Consider the following 14,017-nt stretch of genomic DNA (forward strand, 5'->3'; position numbering starts at 1 on the left):
ATCGGACGGGCTGGCAGTTATAGGCAGGGCGGGAGTGCAGGGTGCGACGTCCTCCACTCTACGCGGCCATCTTGGAATCCGATTGCACTTCTTAACTCGAAAATTGTAAAACTGGAGGTTGATTTGTTGTACATGACATCACAGATTGCAACGACAAGAAGAGGCAACGATATATCACTAACAGCATTGAAGGAGTCCCTAAGAAACAACTCAGAAGATAAGAGACTCCTAGCTGAAGTGACGAGACAAGCACTCTTTATACTGCAAAAAGAACGAGAAGCCTCGGGAGAAAATTACTTAAAACTATCTTGTCCTACAAAATGCTCAAACACGGAAACCGTGATTAATCTAGAATTATCTGGACACACACATAGCCTAAAAAACAACAAATTGCAGTCCAAGGAAATGACAAAGATGCATAAGAAAAATCCACATCAGAATTGCAGTCATGAGAAAGAACTGACAATCAGCCTGGATGCTAGGAAGAGTCTGGCGAAAGAGAATGAGAAAGCAGATTGAGCTCGGCCAGGGAGTACGACGGAGCAGAGTCCCACGACCAAGTTAGCAGTAATCGAGGAGTCATCGGATGATCCGATAACCACAGAAGATAAGGAAACAAATCAACACCTGATAGAAGACTTGACCCCTGGACAAAGAAAGAGTGATCTCCAAAATGTGACACAAGAAAATAAATCAACGTCTCCAGGGTCAAAGAATAAAGATGGCGAGTGGTTTGACATATTCAAAAAACCAAAAGGGGCAATCAGGACTCTCAAAAACAAAGATCTGGATGTGGAAATAAAGCAAGGTAAATGCAAAAAAAAAGACAAGAAATTTGCAATCACAAAAGAACAAAAACCCTAGAAACTCTGCAAACTTCTTTAGAAATATCAAAGCTCTGAACATAACTGTAAACACAGAGCAAACGAAAAACAAAAACAAAGACATTTCATCAGAATCTGCTGCAAAGGACCAAAACGAAATAAACTCAAAGACAGACAAAGAGACAAAGGAGAACAGAGATGCCATAGTGGTCAAAGACGACGAAGACATGCCCGAGGAACTACTAAACTTGTCGACTTATAGCAGTCCGATAGAAGACGAAACAGATGTCGATATTCCGACTGTTGGAAAGAGTTTGAATGAGGGTAAATCGAGTCAACCTGAACACGTTGATTTGAATTCTTCTCAGTCCTCATCGCAGAAGTGTGTCCAAGAAGGAGAAGAGACCAGAATGGAAAAAAAGAGTAATATCGTGGCCAACGACGCCGAAAAAAGTCTGTCCCCAAAATTCGAGCAAAAATGAGAAAGCGGCAGGAATTTGAAGATTCCAAACTCTTGAAGAGAAACGCAGGATAATCATGCAGAAAATGGAAGCCAAGTTAAGTACTATCAAAGGAACTTTACTAAGAGAAGTACCCATGCAAAACAACTCCAGTGTTGAACATCGAAATGAAAAACCTATTGACATGGAAATTACAAAAGAGGCGTACAATGAAAAGATAACGGGGACAGACAAACAGGAGAGTCAAAACCCTCCATCAAATTCGAACGCCTCAATCACACCCCAGCCATACAGAATCTTGGTCGAAAGAATTGAGCACAGGAAAAAAGATGCGCCGCTTAACAGACATATCATACTACAGCTATTTCAAACAATTCCTGTTCCGAGAGCACTAAAAAGCTCGCGGACTGAGCGAGTAGAGATCATCGCCGACATGAATCAAAAATTTGTTCTGCTGCATATCGGAGATAAGAAGGATGTGCAAACTGTAATGACGTGCAAAAGACAGCTGCTTGATGCAGGGTACCAAGTATATGAGGTGGACAATGCCTTGGGGACTAAGGAGACCTCTATAACCAAGGAATCAAAATCTCCAATAAAAAAGGGAAGCGTCTCCACGTCAACCAAGTCACCATCGAGGAAAGAGACCAGATGCCCAGGTTATTGGCAAAACATCGACAGAGAATATTGAACCTATCTCTTCGTTCTCAATCGAGGAAATAAAGCAAAAAAAGATCAAAATAACAGTGGAGAATGTATCGACTAAGAAAACAGCTCCTGAAACAACCGAAGAAATCCAAAATATAAATGACGAGAGAAATGACTGGTCATGGATAGCAAAATCACTAAACGCTCCGAGTAAGAGTTCATTCCAGGGTTAAACACACAACGTTGTGCTCGCCTCCTGAAATAGAGAGGCTTCTCACATCTCCTGAGGTCTATTCCGGAAGTCCTAGTGGCAGCCGACTTGATATGTTTGCAAGAAACTTGGTTGACAAAAACTCCATGCGTTGAGGGATTTGACGTTGCTATAAATCCAGCCATTCAAGGAAAAAAAGGTCGCCCAATGTCAGGTCAACGGATACTCGTTAAAAGAAACTGTGGGCTAAGAATTAAGTCATCAGGGACAATTTCAGCCCATTTACAGACGACATGTCTCGAATCAGTAGAACAAACTATGTTGACGCCGACAATACTTTTTTTTAATTTTTTTTTAATTTTTTTAAATTTTTATTGATTTTTCAACACAACCAACAATACAAACCAAACCGCAGTGCAATTAGTAATATTACATTTAACATTCAACCATTAGTGCGCACTGCTTCCCTGATCCCTCCCCCCTCGCGAGCCGGTTTCCATGTCGTTTTCCGTATCTGGCGCACATGAGCGGGCATCGTTATCATCCGATTCTTCCGAATCCACCCCTGTCCCAAATATTCAGGATATCAATGTCTTCCATGCCATCAGAGAGCCCAGTTCCTCCTCCCAAGACATACAACTCGCCTCCTGCCACACCGCTGTCTCAGCCTCCGCCCATTTCTGCAGGTCATTCCACCACACCTCAACCCGTGGCTTGTGACATTTCTTCCAGCCCATGGCTATTCTTCGTTTGGCTAGCACATACGCTAAGTCTTTTAATTTGCTAACATGTTTCTGCTTCCGAGGTCTGGAAAACCCACCCAGCAGACATGCCCAGGCAGTGTCTACAGCAAGCGTGACCCCTCTCTCTTTCAGCTTGCGCGCCACCTCCCTCCAGAACCCCTCAATCACTGGGCACGCCCAAAACATGTGCGTCATGTCCGCATTCTCTTCGTCACATTTAGGGCATGCCTGTCTGCCTGCATTCCGGAATTTGGATATCCTCAACGGGGTCATATACGCCCTGTGGGTGACATACAACTGTATTTGCTGTAACCTAGCATTCCAAGACACCCTCCTGTGGTATCCTAGAACCCGCTCCCACATCCCGTCTCCCATCTGGGTCCCCACCTCGCTTTCCCATTCTGATCGTAGGTATGTCAGTTCCTTTCCAACCTTCGACATCACCATCTCATATAACCTAGAGATTTCATGTCCTCCCTCCGTTGTATCATATATTCCTTCCATAGTAACATCCAATTCATCTGCCAAGGTAGTCTCAGGCCACAGTTCCCGAATTCTCTTCCCCAATCTGTGATATGTGACATATTGGCCTCCATGTAATCCAACCTCCTCGCTAAGTTCTACAAACCCCTTAATGGCGCCCTCCTGCCACACGTCACCCAATGTCACTAACCCCACCGATTCCCAGTAGGTCCTGATAATCCCTCTCAGCTGTCCATCTACCCCCGCCAGGGCAACGCGGGAGAACGCGGGAGTGGGTCTCCCATCATTTTGCATGCTCGTCTCCACATCTTCCACCCCAGCCTCACCATCGCCGGATACTTCCTCGTGACAGCCTCAGGCAACTAGATGACTTCCTTTAGATAAAACGTGGCACAATCTTGCCCGAACAGTCTAAGTTCTGGGGTCTCTTCGTCGGAAAGCCATTTGGACACAAACTGTAATTGGCTCGCTATATAATAAGCCTCAAAGTTTGGGAGTCTGACTCCCCCATTTTCATGAAAGTTCTGTAACTTCCAAAGCGCTATTCTGTTTCGAGTACCATGCCACAAGAACTCTCTGCAAACCCCATTTATTTTAGCAAAGAAACTCTTAGGGATCATGTATGGGATGTTGCTAAAGTAATGTAGCAGCCTAGGCAGAACCACCATTTTAATCATCGCTCCACGCCCCATCATCGCTAAGGGCAACTTTTTCCAAAAACTCATGCATGCCCGTATTTTCTCAACAGCCATCTCAGTGTTACACTTATGTTCTTTCTCAACCGTGTGGCAGACATGACGCCGACAATACTTCATTTACTAAATGTATATTGGAATACAACCACATCAACCCACCAAAAATTTGAGAATGAAATACTTGAGACCATTGACAACATCTTAATAAAGGATCCTAATGCTCGAATCATAATATGTGGAGATTTTAACATGAAGCTGATTGAAGTAGAACATTCAAGAGTATCAGCAAACCACAATGAGAAGTGCAAAAGCGATAGTTGGCTTGAAGAAATGGAAAACAGAAATCTAGTAATGCTGAATGGCATGATAAGGGGAGAAATCCGGCCAAAAGCGACCTGGGAAAGAGGTTCCCTAAACTCCATCCTAGATTACATCTTTGTCTCTGATAATATATTGCACGAAATTCGATCCTTCAGAGTCACCAAGACCAAACAAAGTGACCATAATGTGGTGTCAATGGAATGGCACAAGCAAAAATTAATACAGCGCCAACAACGGAATCATCAAATTGCGGTGGAACCTGGCCACAATAGACTACGTTTGAGAAATGACGATATTGTGGCGATAACAGATATCTTAAAACCAAAACACAAGGACCTCCAAATGGATTCAATAGAATATCACCATCTATTCGAAATCTATAAAACTAAAAAGAAGAATTCCCAAAACAGAACCCGCCACCAAAAGCACCAATTCGATCTTGAGGTTGCACAAAAAAAACGAGCTAAGGAAAACCGTAAGAGGAATCCTTGCTTCGAAAGAGCCCGGCTGCCTAAGTCTGGTAAAGAAAGCGAAGAATAGATATTAAAACTGGTGCAAAGTGCGTAGTGCATTGATGGAGCCGAGAGATGCTGAGACAATGTTGTTGGCGCTAAACCATAAAAATTCCAGAGGGTTCTGGACAATAATAAATGAGTCAACGAACCCAGAAAAAGCAGTCCTAACGAACATGGTAACGAAAAGAGAGTGGGAAAATCATTTCACAAAGCTATTTAAAAAAGTGAAAAACTTAATCTGCTTGAACCCACAATTAAGCCAACCGTGGGAACTAAAGATCGATCGAGAGGATATCCGAACATCTATCGAAAAAAGCAGTACCTCGAGAGCAGCAGGGCCGGATGGCCTTTACAACGCCAACTTGAAAGACGATATCGACGAGTGGACCAAATTCTGCGATATCCTGTTCTAACAAATAATCAAAGAAGGACGGATTCCATCGACTTGGAAATCGGGAATCATAGTACCGATTTTTAAGAAGGGTATTCGCACCAATCCTGCTAATTATCGGCCAATAGCCTTACTCGATGTGGTAGGGAAAGTCTTTGCAAGCTTACTGCTTATTCAACTGACGACATGGATCAGACAACAGAAGATCTATGATGAGCATCAATCCGGCTTTATAAAAGGAGTGGGTTGCAGCCTTAACCTCTTTATCCTGAACCTGCTGAAAGTGGAAGCAATCAGAACAGGACAAAAAGTCTACTTAGCCTTCATAGATATGGCTAATGCATTCGACAGCGTAGATCGAGAAATGCTGTGGACACAATTAAAGGAAAGAGGTTGTAATATCAGCTTAATTGAAGCCATCAAAGAACTATACTCAGGCACCCACATTAAAGTTTGTCTGGACAACTCAGGAAATTTAACAAACGAGATACCAACAGAAAGGGGTGTGAAGCAAGGGTGCCCACTTGGAGCTACGCTCTTCAACTTTTATATATCAGAAGTCGGAGAAGCACTAACAAGTGTGAAGTAATTTCCACCAAAGGTGAATGGACATCAACTTGATCACATCCTCTACACTGATGATCTGGTCATTTTAGGCCATACACCCATAGGCCTACAACGAAAACTAACAGCTCTAAAAACCTTCATAGAAGAACTAGGACTGGAAATTAATGTAGCAAAATCTGAAATTCTAGTTCTTGAAAACAAAAGAGGAAGGACGTCAAGCAAGCTTAAGTCTAGCTGGACCCTCGGGACGAAGAAGTTAAACAAGGTTCCACACACAAGATACTTGGGAACGGTTATCAATTCCAGCATAAATGACGAACCCATGACGAAGAAACTTCTAAGTAACTGCAAGCAATTAACATCGCAGGGTATCATAATACAAAAAAATATGGAAAATTCTCTTTTGTTCCGGTAAGAAAATTCTACCAAAGTAAAGTCACTCTAGTACTAACTTACAGAGCTGAAAACATGTTTGGATGCGACTCTAAGATCTGGTCAAGATGTGAAGGCTCTTTCTGGAAGAAAATCCTCCAGATTCCACAAAGCACTTCGACTTCCTGCATCCTGTACGAAGTCGGGATCTCTACGCTAAATGCTAGCATAATATCGAATAAACTAGCATTATTCCGAAAGACTAATGAAGAAGCAGACCTGGCACCCTTTAAAATACTAATCCACAAGAAACTACAAAGGAAGTTTGAAATGGAGACAACAATGTAAAGACATCCTAAACCAGTTGGGTACTGACGAAGAAACATTATGGAATAACCGGGATGCAGTCAAAAGAAAGTTGCTGGAGCTTGACTGGATAGAAATTGGCGAGCGAAGATTAACATACAAATCCATGCAAAACTCCCCTACAGAAGTCAGAAGTCTTAATACTCTCTCAAAATATCTGACCATCGCACCATGCAAACTTTTAAGAAGACCATCTAAAATTCCGTCTCAACATATTCGAAACCAAAGAAATTTTGAGAAATCTATGGATGATTCCATCAATAAATACAATCTGTAGATTTTGCTCAACTGAGGATGAAAATCTACAACATCTAGTCCTCTTTTGTAGCAAATTGGGAGAACAACGTGAGAAATGCCTAAGGAAGGAGATGGACAAGCATCTGACCTACTGTAACGAAGAATGGTGGTGTCAACTGCATAACTGAAAGCAAACCACTGATGATAACAATAACGAAATTCCTAGAACTACAATCGATGCTTGAGTCGGTGTCACCCAATTTGAACAGTGAATGAGAACAGATGGTCAGAGCATGAGTCCCTCATAATGAATGCTCTCCTCCACCACTCGGACTTTTTCTTCCTTTTATTTTATGAGTACATGATAAACATTTAATTTCAGTGTAGTAATAGTGTGAGCAATGTGTTGATTTTTGTATTTCAAAAGTTTGTATAAACTACATGAAATAAAATAAAAAAAATGATGATAATCGTGCTTCAAATATTTATGTATGCCGGTGGTTTTAGCCTGAAATGGACTTTACACCAACAGTGGCAAGTGAGTTCAATGTTTTGTGTTTTTAAAAAAATATGTGCACCCTCAGGCCCGAGTTGCAGGTAGAACATAGTTCAGTTAAAATGGTAACCCAGATATAACCCATTGAGAATGGCTTCATTGCCACGAGAAAACCATCAACTGTTCAAACTTGCATGAAATAATGAAAATCACTATTTCTTTATGTATTGAGTACATTTGTAATGACTGCCCCCAGTGCAATATCGCAGTGATTGAGCAATATTTAAAAGAAAAAAAAGTGAGAAAAAAGTGAGAAAATAAGTGAGTGTTCTATGGCTAAGAGTTAAGCAATTGAAATCCATGCTGTCCCATAAAACAAATGAATCTTAATTTTGTGGCACTGAACCCCCAGACTCAGATATGTCCATAAGTACTGTTGGTGTTGACACATGAAGGGATTTCAGAAAAGCCAGAAAGTGTTCGTTAGAAAGGTGTGTGATCCTGGGATGAACACACATCATTACATAGAGCGGGTGGTGAGAGGTAAAATGACTACCTCCTACTGTACTTAGCAGTGATGGCTAATTTTACTTTTTGTTAGTTTACACAACAATGCATTACTTGGTAGAAGTTAAAGTTGAAACTAGTAAAACAAGTTGAGGGGTGAGGTGGTTTTAAAGGTTAGCCTTTCTACACATGAATCGACATGTTTACTTATTAACTCATCTACCATACAGAAACCTAGCAGCATTTGCCATTTTTCTCTTTTCCTATCAGTTCATGTGATGTGGTTTCCAGACTATCAAAATTGAGTAGGTCTGTGTGCCAGCCTTCTACAATCTCCTATCGAATTTACAACGTTACAGATTTCTCAATATGTAGGTGAACGTTTCTGCAAACTTTCACAATTAGACAATTAAGTAGCACAAAAAGCTAACTAGACAGTTCAAGCAAATGGGGATCACATAAGCGGCTGCTGAAATAGAAAACAAATACATGTTATTTGAGGTAATTATAATTCGGAAGGCAGAATGCACATTTGTACCTGTATTTTTTCATCAAAGGGTCTGCCATCATTTCACGGACCAGCATTCCATCTGTCAAAAACTAAACAGAATTACAAATCAGTTGAGTTTCGTCCTGTTCACCATTGTAAACACACTCAATGGAACGGAATGCTCTGGAAACTATTTTCTACGTTTTTGGAAAGTTTTTAACATTTGCCTCCTCCTGAAAACCCACACACTAACAGATGGTCCCAAATACCATGATACTATGAGTCACAGATTGCTAGAGGGGCAAATAGCATTTACCTAGAATGGCAAGAGAGAGCTCAGCACTTTTTGAAGATTAATCAGTGTATGCTTGAGGGGCTATGGTCGCATGCCTACAAATCCACTGTGCAGACACGTATTTACAGATTTTCTCCACAAGATGATTCCTTCATACTTATCAGATGTTCGTGAAAGCAACACTAAGTAGTGGCTGCATTGCTGGACTGGTGCTAAAACGTTAGATAGTTAGGAAATGGCGGCTCGAGTCCAAAAAGCACATTTCCCAAATAGTATCAGAGAGAGGTCTGTTGCAAAAACAGTAAAAAAATAGTGCGCAAGGGCCAATTTACACTCTATTCAATTACCTACTTATTATAAAATGTAAAAAGGGACTAAAAAAAGAGACAGTTGCTCAAAAATACTAATGACTACAACGCATAATAAAAATAGGGTAAACAGAATGAAAAATGGCCTGACAGACTAAATTATTAAAACGACATCGCAGCAGCAAGAGCAGTAGAATTAATGCGCTGGTAAAGTCTGCCTTTGGGTGCTATAAGCACATTAACCTTTGGACCAAAGCCCTGGTTTTTTCACTCGTCATACCTAGGAGAACTTCTGCGGACCATAAGATTTGTGTCATTTTCATGTCGCATGTCTTTCTCCTTCTCCCCACTTATGCTATTTCAACCTTTCCAATAATTACCCCCTCATCCTATGTAGGTTGCAGATGGATGACTTCATCAGACTTCTGGGAGGTAAAGTGTAAGCAAAGGCCAAGCTATATGGTGATAGAGCCACGCTACTGTCCCTCACTCGTCCTCCAGCCACTCATCAGGCAGTCTATCAAGAAAGGACAAGCACTGCTAAAATGCTGTCTAGCTTAGAACTTGTTAACTGCAGTAACATCTGTTCATTTCCTGAATTGACTTCCACTGCTTGATTGAAAATGATTAGCAAGTGCACTATTTTTACTAGTATTGCACCAGCACTAATTTATTAATGCAGTTCTAGTTAATGCTCCTCGTGGGGCATGGCCAGGTTACTTGGGTGAGCAGATGGCACATCTGGTCCTGTTCCGCCACATTCATGTCTTCTATTTCTGAGCCCTCGCCCACCTACCTCTCCTCCATCTTCTCTCTCCTCTGCACTCCTCCGACTCCATATTCCACACTAATTTACTATGGAAGTATACCAGACTGTATTGATACTGTCAAGCTCACAAGTGTGAAACATGCTAGAAAGCTCAACGGTTCCTGACCAATCCCAATACAGCAAGACAGCAAACAGGCCCTACACACCATTACTAAGTGTAATTAAATGGTGCTGTTAAGTGACCAGTTAGGATGCAACAGAGAACAGTGAAGGAGCTTGGCCCCTTGGAGACCTTGTGGAGCGACCTGAGCTGCACTGACGAGGGCAAGGACCCCAGGTATTAGACCATGTGGTAAGTAGAAATATGCTGACTGGCGCACGGTTGCTGAGGAAGGCAGTCCAGTCCCATTGTGCAGTGAGGCACTTGAGATGATGCAGGCCTACTTTGAGGAAGGTGCTCACATCCCCGTAAGCGCCCGATAGAATTCAATGCATCACAAACGTACCTAGTGGAAGATTAATTAACTGCCGCCCCAACAGAGGAGAAACGAGAGGGTAACCGCATTCCCAGGAGAAGAGCGGCTACAGACATATCCATGCTCACCTGGGGAAATACCACTCAGCTGCAAGTATTCCCTAATGGCCCAGTATCGATTGCGAGGGGAGGAAGAAATATACTGTTCTTGAGATACAGTTGGGATTAATTTTCATCCGACTGTCCCGGTTGCACACTACGATTCAGAAGTACTATGGCCAGAAGAATGGAGTAAAATCGCACTTGAGCAATTACCTCAGTCGTGGGAAGAAGGAGCAACGAGAATGTTCGTTTCTCATAACAGCACTCAGGCAAACCCCGATGGTGCTCAACCAATGCAGCTGCAGTGTTTCCCCGCATTAGAACATAAGGTGTGCGTGCCTAAAAGGGTCAGCAGACTCAAGACACGTGCGAAAAGGATTTTAAAAAGATGTGGTGGCCCTGACCCAGTTGGGCAGGAGCAACCAAGTGAAAACTGATGGCTGTATTCTGGCAGGGTCAGAGAAGAACAAAAAGCAATAATTGAACAGCAGCATGTCCAAGATACAGTAAACTGTGAAAACGTCTGGGATCCAGGCCATTCTAAACAACTAAAACGTAAATCAAAAGGAGGCCACTTGGGGTGCGGAAAAGATGGCGACTCTGTAACAGAGCTCAGATGCTCCTAGGCCCAGTGGAACAAATATAGGGCAAATCTTTTTTTTAATTTTTTTATTTCTTTATTGGTTTTAACAATTTGTAACCAAACATATAACTTTATTAATGCGACGTTCATGATCAACATATCTTAATTTTTCTCCCCCCCTCACTCCTCCCCCCCCCCAAGACCACCAGCTTTCGGACTTGGACAATTCGCTTCGTCTGAGGTAGTGTCTGAAGCATTGGGATGGAGCAATGGCACTGTTAGCGCTATCCATCGGTGCAGGCCTTCACTGGTGTCTAGTCTCTGTTCTTGTATTGCAGTTTCCCATGCTCCAGTTTCGGCTGTTATCCACCTAATAAGGTCCCCCTACAATTGTGCTTCGCTTGGATTTTTAGGGCTCTTCCATCCCATGGGTATGCACATTTTTGCCGTTGTATATATTAGATCTTTAAGCCTATTCAGTGGTTTGTTTTTACTGCTGCGTTTGTATCTGCCAAAGATAGAGGCCGCAGGTGTTTGCACTTCCACATCAATGCCCGCACTTGCCACTCTTGCTGCAGCTTGTGCCCAGAAACCTTGTATCACTGGACAACCCCAGAACATGTGGGTCATTCCCACGCTGGGTTCATTACATTTGGGACATACCTGGGTTCCTGCGCCTTTTAACTTTGATATGGCTTCTGATGTGAGGTATGCTCTTTTTGTAATGTAGAGCTGAATGAGTTGTAAGCGGGCGTTTCTGGAAATCTTTTTGTGGTAGTGGGTTATTTTCCCCCCATTCTTTATCTTCGAATTCTAGGCCCAGTTCGCTCTCCCACTTAGCCCTGCACTTGAGCTCGTTTCTGGTTGTGCCCTCTATTAATGCTTTGTAGAGTCGCGACGTTTCGTGGCCCCTTTCAGCTGTGTCTAGCATGGTGTCTATGATCTCGTGCTCCTTTACCAGGTTAGTGGTCTCGGGCCATCTATTCCTCATAGTCTGCATCACCGCACTATGGAGCAAGAACTGTCCTGCGGGTAGCCCTGTGGCTTCGTTAAGTTCAGTGAATGTTAGGATCTCTTGTTCTTGTATCAGGTCTCCCAGTGTAGCTACACTGTATGGCTCGCATAGGGTACGCGTTTCCCTTTGCCCCCAGGGGTTGTTTGCCATGATTGCTGTTATGGGGATTTGAGGGGAGTACAGGTCCTCTATCCCCGCTATCCTACAGTCACGTTTCCAGAGCTGGCACCCCAATCTGACTAGGTATGGGCTATTTAGTAGTGCACCCACCTGAACCCAAAGTAAGTCTCTGAGTAGCAGCCGAGGCAGGGTCGGTTGTAAGAGTAGAGTGTCTGTTGTGGACTCGTCTGCCATCCATCTCACTACATGCCTCAGTTGACTCGCCAAGTAGTATAGTTCAAAGTTGGGGACTTTCATACCTCCCTTTTCGTGCGGTCTCTGTAATATCTTCAATACCACCCTGTGTCTGCGTCCCTGCCAGAGAAACCTGCAGATTTTGTTTATTTCTCCGAAGAATGAAGGGGGGATGTTAAATGGGACATTGGTGAAATTGTGTAGTAGGCGGGGTAGTGCCACCATCTTGATGAGACCCGCCCTTCCGGCCACAGAGAGCGGCAGCCTGCTCCAAAAGTCCATTGATTTCTCGAGGGCATTTCTGGCTCTAACCGTGTTAAGGATGTGTTCGGTTTTAGGTTTTCGGTGTATAGTGATTCCCAAGTATCTGAAGGAAGTTGCCTGCCATCGTAAGGCCAAGGAGGGGAGAGATCCGGATTCGTTACTATGCAGAGCAGCTAGAGGGTAGAGGCAAGACTTGTCCCTATTGATCTGGATCCCCCGTATATCTATGGGATCCGTCTAGTGTCTCTAGGATGTAAGGCAGGAGGTGTTCCAGATCGTGTAGGTATAATAGTGTGTCATCAGCATATATGGAGATAAGGGGGGTCACGCCATCTATATCAATGCCCCCATCACTGTATTCTTGCCTGAGGTAAGCCGCCACGGGTTCAGTGGTGATGATGTATAACATGGGGGACAATGGGCATCCTTGATGGGTACCTCTATGGAGGGGCCATTTGTTGGAGTATGTTTTATTCGTGCGTACCCTGGCGGTTGGATTAGTGTATACTAATCGGGTCCATTTAAAAAAAACGGGTCCTATCCCCATTTTCACCATGGTGGCTTATAGCCATTTCCACTGTACCGAATCGAAGGCCTTGGTGGCGTCTAGGGATGCCACAGCATATTTCTGAGCCCTGTTTTCGGTGCTGTATATAACATGGTGCAACCTGCGCAGGTTCTCAGTGATAGATCGCCCTGGCACATAGATCGTTTGGTCCTGGTGGATCAGTAGGGGAACCACTCTACGCAGTCTACTTGCTAGCAGAGCTGTTAGGATCTTATTGTCTACGTTCAACATAGAGAGGGGCCTATACGAGCCACACTCTGTTCCATCTTTCCCAGGTTTTAGGAGGGGGATGATAACGGCTTCCCTCATGGTGTCGGGGAGGGTGCCTCTCTCGAAGGCCTTGTTGAACACTTGGGCCAGTAGTGGGGCCATGGTCTCCTCATAAGACTTATAAAACTCTCCCGGGAGGCCATCTGTACTCGGAGATTTTCCGGACGGTAGGGATCTAATGGTTACCAGTACTTCGTCGGGAGTGATGGGTTCGTCCAGAGCTTCTGCCATCTGTGTGTCTCGTTTGGCTAGCTTAATGATGTCTAGGACATCGTCGATTTCGGTGTCGGTTGGGGACGTGGTGCTGGAGTAGAGGTTTTGGTAAAGACTGAATCGATTTCATTTTGGGTGTGTACAGTGGTGCCGTCTGGTTTGCATATATGACAGATAGGTGTCCGGGGGGTTTCCCTCTTGTAGAGCCAGGCTAAGAGTTTCCCGGTTTTTTCCCCTAAGGCGTAGGTTCTCTCAATGTATTTAGCATGACTTAATTTCCGCAGGGTCTCCCAATGTGTTTTGTCTAAGCTCGGTCTCCCTTTGCAGATGTTCCGGGGTTTTGTCTGCCTTCTCCTCCAGTTCTCCAAGCTCTCTTTCGGCGTGTTCTAATGAGGTTATAATGGATCTCTGGGCGCCTCCCGCAGCTGCGATCATTTCTCCCCTCATGACCACCTTATATGCCTCCCGCACCGT

General features: G+C 43.6%; 1 protein-coding gene across 2 annotated transcripts in view; it reads right to left on the reverse strand.

Moving 5' to 3' along the window:
- The window catches only part of DHX35 (DEAH-box helicase 35), a 2,070,470-nt gene that overhangs the window by 1,567,427 nt on the left and 489,026 nt on the right, over positions 1–14,017 (reverse strand). For both annotated transcript variants that reach the window (XM_069652289.1, XM_069652288.1), the window contains exon 6: positions 8,376–8,437. In XM_069652289.1, coding sequence (XP_069508390.1) covers positions 8,376–8,437 — 62 coding nt within the window. The remainder of the gene's footprint in view (positions 1–8,375; positions 8,438–14,017) is intronic.

Source organism: Ambystoma mexicanum, chromosome 3p (assembly GCF_040938575.1).
Source record: "Ambystoma mexicanum isolate Mex_15411 chromosome 3p, UKY_AmexF1_1, whole genome shotgun sequence".
Classification (NCBI taxonomy): domain Eukaryota; kingdom Metazoa; phylum Chordata; class Amphibia; order Caudata; family Ambystomatidae; genus Ambystoma; species Ambystoma mexicanum.